The sequence below is a fragment of the Poecilia latipinna genome, unplaced genomic scaffold (genome assembly GCF_001443285.1).
Source record: "Poecilia latipinna isolate Pla-1442-1.1 unplaced genomic scaffold, P_latipinna-1.0 Scaffold4698, whole genome shotgun sequence".
Lineage (NCBI taxonomy): Eukaryota > Metazoa > Chordata > Actinopteri > Cyprinodontiformes > Poeciliidae > Poecilia > Poecilia latipinna.
This window is the reverse complement of record NW_015117314.1, coordinates 11262-17266: the sequence shown is the minus strand read 5'-3', so window position 1 is coordinate 17266 and position 6005 is coordinate 11262. Positions and strand designations below refer to the sequence as shown.

Genomic DNA, 6005 nt, shown 5'->3' with positions numbered 1-6005 from the left:
ACATGTATGAGCTCATTTCTTCTACTTTCATGAAATTTGGAGGTCAAGTGACAGTATACAGCAGTGGTCCCCAAAGTGGGTCCTCGAGGGCCAGCATCCTGTATGTTTTAGTTTTCTCCCTGCTGATAGTAACAACCTTGTCAGCATGTCAATGTTCTTCTTAGGCCTGGATCATTTGATCCAGGTGTGTTAAACCAGGGAGAGAACTAAAACATGCAGGATGCCGGCCCTCGAGGACCCCCTCTGGGGACCACTGGTATACAGTATATCTTATATATTGTGACTGGATTTGTTTGATTGTAATGATATTTTTCCCTTGAGATACCAGGTATGCAATCATGATTTTTATTTTTGTCTAATTACATAATTTTTTACAAATTAAGTCAGATCTGGTCTGACTTAATTTGACCACAACTGTAGAGAGGATCTTGTAGTGAACACTTGATTGACAACATATAAGTCTCAAGCTCATAAGTGGTAACTTTGAAGGCCATGTCCATGTTGCACACCCTCCTCAGTAAAGTCTGGACTCATTAGTCTTGGTCAAGACTGAGTCCTTGACTCAGTCAAGACTACCAATTTCAAAAATTGGGATTTTTTAATTTGGTATTTAAAAAATACCAATTTTTAAATAATTGGTATTTAAAAAAGTTGCCTTTTTTAAATACCAATTATGCTTTGACTCTTACTTGAGTGATTTCTTTTTATTTACATTTTAGTTCTGTTAAGATTACAACTGAAAACTGATGGTGATGGTGTCCTGTCTGTTCTACATCTTTGTGTAATGGAATGGAATGCATTAAACTTATTCATCTATGAGAGGATACATGTCAGTGTTCTGATACTCACTATCAGAACATTGACTGAATCCTGGAACATTGCTTTCAACGAAAACCTGAGGAAATATGGATGTTTTGTGTTATGTGGGAATTCACCAAGAGAAACAAATGTGTAAAGCAATCCTTTGTATTCCTACAATTGTTTCTCGCACATCTTAAATGATAGTCACTTGATTTACCCTGAGTGTAAGAACCCTAGACTTAAAGTTAACTGTGTTAACTTTAAAGTTTCATGTGTGGTGTAAATCAGAGCTTTGTACTTACATCATCCCCAGGCCATGGCTGGAAATCATACTCTGTATTTGAACTCAAATCCTGTCTCATCACCCAAACTGGTTCCTTTGGTTCGTCTGGTGTATAAGGGGATCTTATAGTTCTTGTCTTCACCTCTTCAATAGCCTCCCTAATGTCCTTAATGACCAAAGAGATAGCATCTGCCTTCTCCTGGCTATTCTTCATTGATAAAGTCTCAGTCACAGAACAATTCAGAACCTGGTGTGTGACTGAGTCCTCCCGGTTTGCGGCTTCGCAGTTTTTGTTTGAACTGATTTGAGTTGTAGGTTCAGAATGATCTTTTAGGGACAGTTTTTTAGCTTTTCCTTTGCTTCCAAGATTTGGAGGGCCTAGACTTTGGTTGACCTCAGTTACAGATTGTTCATTGTCCTCATCCAGTTCACAGCTATCAGTGCTTTGGTACTGGGCAAACTCTGCATCCTTTTCTGGGCTGTCTGACTCACCATCTGAGCGCTGGGTATAGTGACGCAATCTTGAGCCAACAGCCTCCTTCAGATGGTGATGCCTATCTCTCTCTTTACTTTGCAATTGCTGAATGCTGATTTTTCTCTGATTTAGAGACTGTTTTTCATTTGAAAAAGATGGAAAAAGTGAACCTGGAACATCACAGATTTCTTCATAAACTTGGTCAGAGAATGAATAGATCTCATACAAATCAGTATATACATTTTCTGAGTTTTCACAGGCTGCACAAATAGCTTGGCCTGCAGAGTAGCTAACTGGTTTGGAATAGACATTGCTGGTGTAGTCAGAATTCAGCATCTCATCTGTTTCATTTGGTCTTTCAGGATCTTGACTGTCTTGCATGGGATTGCATGTCAGAGGCAGAAATTGAGAGGGGGTGTCATTAGGTGGATAAGGATGTTGCGGTTCAGCCATAGCACTTTCTCTGTTTCCTTTCTTTCTATATTGTTCTTGGGGGACATTGGTCCTCACCTGGTCTTTTAACAGTGATTGTTCCTCATTTACTGGCATTAACCCCCGACCACTATTTGTCTGCTGTGTATAGGGAGATCTCTCTGCCTCTCCCTGTTTCCACAATGTTTGCCTCTCCCACTTATCTTTCATCTGGGCTTTACTCCCTGCTGATTTGGTGACAGGATAAGTCATCTGTGATTGAGGAGTTTGGAGGTCCATGTCTACCTTCTGTGGTCTGCACTGATCAGGAACCCTAAGTCTTCCACCATTACTTTCTGCAGTTGAGGTTTCATAGCATCTAATGCATTTCTCTTGGTTGCCCAGGGTACAGTATTGGCCATTTTGGCACATGTTCTGATGACAAAATCCGGTGTCCATGTCTTCCATTGTTCCCTCGTCAAGTTTTGATTTCTGGTGGGTTTTTGGTATCTGGTGGACTTAATGGTGTGGAAAAAAACTCTCACCACACAACCCAAAGACATCTGGAAAAAAAACTGAAAAGAGAAAGGAGAACACATTTTCAGATACAACATAATCCTATGTTGTATCCTATGTCCTATAAAATCCTATTTGATTTTATAGGACATTCAATATCCACTGCATGCCCTGCTGCACCTCTTACAACAGTTGTATACCTTTGAATTCTGAAATAATCAACAAACATCCCGACCAGCATAACAAATGACTCTGACTAACTTGTGCAGAATAGAGAAACATCTAGCTGAACACAAGTTGATGATTTGTGGATTAAGGGGAGATTGAATATTTCATGATCTGTTTCTGAACACAACATAGCCTGGCTATGTTTGGACTGATTTTAGATCACATGAATAAATGTCAACTTCCTGTTTTAGTCAAAAAATGGGAAAATCAATTGACTGAGCGACATTTTAATGTCTGACTTGAGCCAGCCTGGTGCATCTTCATATTTGAAGTATTTGTTACGATTTAGAAATAGAAGTGCCAGGGGTGGCACAACCTGCATGGTGGTGCAGGGGTAAAGCACAACCCATGTAAGGAGGCCTTAGTCCTCGACGCAGCTGTTGCAGGTTTGAGTTAAATTACTTTTGCCACATGTCTTGCCCCCAGGGCTGGCCCAATCCTCCATGGGGCCCTAAGCAAAATTTGATTTAGAACTAGAGAGTTCTGCTAACAATGTGGACTGGCTGCAATAGGGTCCTCTTCTGCTCTGCAGTGAGAGGTTTGACTGTCAGACCAGCCCACCAGGTCAGGTCTGCATGTTTACAGTTAACAATATTCACACCATTGTTGCCAACTCACTGACTGTTTTGCTATATTTAGCAACATTTGAGACAAAAAAATTCATATCAACCAAAATCAAAATAGGCGGGTCAGGCTTTTTAAAGATCGGTAACCAGGGATCGACCAGAAAACTGCAATCGGTGCAGCCCTACACACATATTCGTGACATTCTACGATTAAACATATTTCTCTTAAGTCTTACTCCAATAGCTAAAAATGTACAAACCGGATTCCAAAAAAGTTGGGACACTAAACAAATTGTGAATAAAAACTGAATGCAATGATGTGGAGGTGCCAATCTAATATTTTATTCGTAATAGAACATAGATGGCAGATCAAAAGGTTAATCTGAGTAAATGTAAAATTTTAAATGAAAAATATGTTGATTCAAAAGTTCACAGTGTCTACAAATCCCAAAAAAGTTGGGACAAGTAGCAATAAGTGGCTGGAAAAAGGAAATTGAACGTAAAGCAAACAGCTGGAAGACCAATTAACACTAATTAGGTCAATTGACAACATGATTGGGTATAAAATGAGCTTCTTAGAGTGTCAGTGTCTCTCTGAAGCCAAGATGGTAAGAGGATCACCAATTCCACCATTGTTGTGCAGAAAGATAGTAGAGCAATACCAGAATGGTGTTACCCAGCGTAAAATAGCAAAGACTTTTAAGTTATCATCATCAACCGTGCATAACATCATCAAAAGATTCAGAGAATTTGGCACAATGGCTGTGCGTAAGGGTCAAGGCCGTAAAACTCTACTGGATGATCTCCGGGCCCTTAAAAGTCACTGCACCTCAAACAGGAATGCCACTGTCAAGGAAATAACAGCCTGGGCTCAGGAATACATCCAGAAAGCATCGCCAGTGAATACAATCCACCGTGCCATCCGCCGCTGCCAGCTGAAACTCTACAGTGCAAAGAGGAAGCCATTTCTAAGCTCCACAAGCTCAGCCGTTTGCACTGGGCAAAATGGACGACTGTTCTGTGGTCAGATGAGTCACGATTTGAAGTTCTTTATGGAAGACTGGGACGCCATGTCATCCGGACCAGAGAGGACAAGGATAACCCAAGTTATCAACGCTCCGTTCAGAAGCTGCATCACTGATGGTCTGGGGTTGCATGTGAGCTGGTGGCCTGGGCAGCTTGCATGTCTGGAAAGGCACCGTTAATGCAGAGAGCTATGTTCAGGTTCTAGAACAACATATGCTCCCATCTAGACGTCATCTCTTTCAGGGAAGACCCTGCATTTTTCAACAAGATGATGCCAGACCACATTCTGCAGCAATCACAACATCATGGCTACGTAGGAGAAGGATCCGGGTACTGACATGTCCAGCCTGCAGTCCAGATCTTCCACCTATAGAGAACATTTGGTGCATCATAAAGTGGAAGGTGCAACAAAGAAGGCCCAAGACGATTGAACAGTTAGAGGCCTGTATCAGACATGAATGGGAGAGCATTCCTATTTCTAAACTTGAGAAACTGGTCTCCTCTGTCCCCAGATGTCTGAGTGTTGTAAGAAGAAGGGAGATGCCAAACAGTGGTAAAAATGTTCTTGTCCCAACTTTTTTGGGATTTGTTGACGTCATGAAATTTTGAAACGACATATTTTCCCCTTAAAATGATACGTTCTCTCAGTTTAAACTTTTGATCTGTGATTTGTGTTCTATTGTGAATAAAATATTAGATGTTGGGACCTCCACATCATTGCATTCAGTTTTTATACACAACTTTCCCAACTTTTTTAGAATCCGGTTTGTAATTTATACCAGGTGAGTCTTTCTCTCCTGAGAAATGATTTTAACAGAAGTTTCACATAACTTAGAAAAATAATGTATGTTTTAGCCACAAAATGATTATGCTCAGCAGCAAACATACCCACAACTACAGCATAGAGCAGCAGCTCATCGATGTAGCAGCTATGTAGCCTGACGTAAAAACATTTTGCTAGACAATGTCAAACATTGAGACGTTTTAATTATTGTTATCAAACGTTATCAAACACGGCGTTTTGAAGCCAAAAATACCTCAGAAATATACAGAGCCAACCATGAGAATCAACTAATTTAAAGTTTAAACTCAGTTTCACACAAACACAAAGACGCTAGCATAAATGTTTGGCTGTTGAACTGGACCGTTCACGCTAATTTTCTATTAGCAGCTTTACAAATCTTTTACATTACATTACATTACCAAGGCATGGCAGCTCAAATTACCGGCGAAGCATGCGGTACCTACCGCGGCCACCCGGAGGCCCCAAGAGCAATTTCTTTTTCTTTTTATCCATAAAATAATGATTTCTACATACATTATCAGATATATATTATTGTAAAAATAAATCACTTCGTGGTGAAATTGTGTGTTTTTGATATAATGACATAAAAATTATTACAAAAACTAAAGCAGCTCCTCTGAGGGGGCCTCTTTGTTGCTCCGTCTGTTGGTTTCCTTATGCCTTGGGCCGGCCGTTCTCCCCACTCTTTCATTACCCACTTTTCTGCGTGATCATTTCAAATAAATCCCACTAGAGCCAACACAAACTCTTAAAAAAAGAAATAGAAGTGCCAGAATTTACTTATATAGAAGCAAGATCAAGTGAAATTGTGTCAAATTAAAGAAGGTGCTAGAAAACTGGGGGCACGACCCAAAAAAAAAAAAAAAAAATATATATATATATATATATATATAT

At 40.0% G+C, this 6005-nt stretch overlaps 1 protein-coding gene across 2 annotated transcripts in view; it reads right to left on the bottom strand.

Moving 5' to 3' along the window:
* Positions 1–432: 432 nt before the first annotated feature.
* LOC106942934 (amyloid beta A4 precursor protein-binding family A member 1-like) overlaps positions 433–6005 on the bottom strand; it is a 9690-nt gene continuing 4117 nt past the window's right edge. The window contains exons 1-2 of one of the 2 annotated variants that reach the window (XR_001423756.1): positions 992–2579; positions 433–510 (exon numbers count right to left, since the gene is read on the bottom strand). Coding sequence is in view for 1 of the 2 variants with exons in the window: in XM_015026287.1 (XP_014881773.1) it covers positions 1086–2438 (1353 nt within the window). In the remaining variant the exon portion in view is untranslated. Of the gene's footprint in view, positions 511–670; positions 2580–6005 lie in introns of those variants that run through there. The other variant, XM_015026287.1, reaches the window with a different exon arrangement.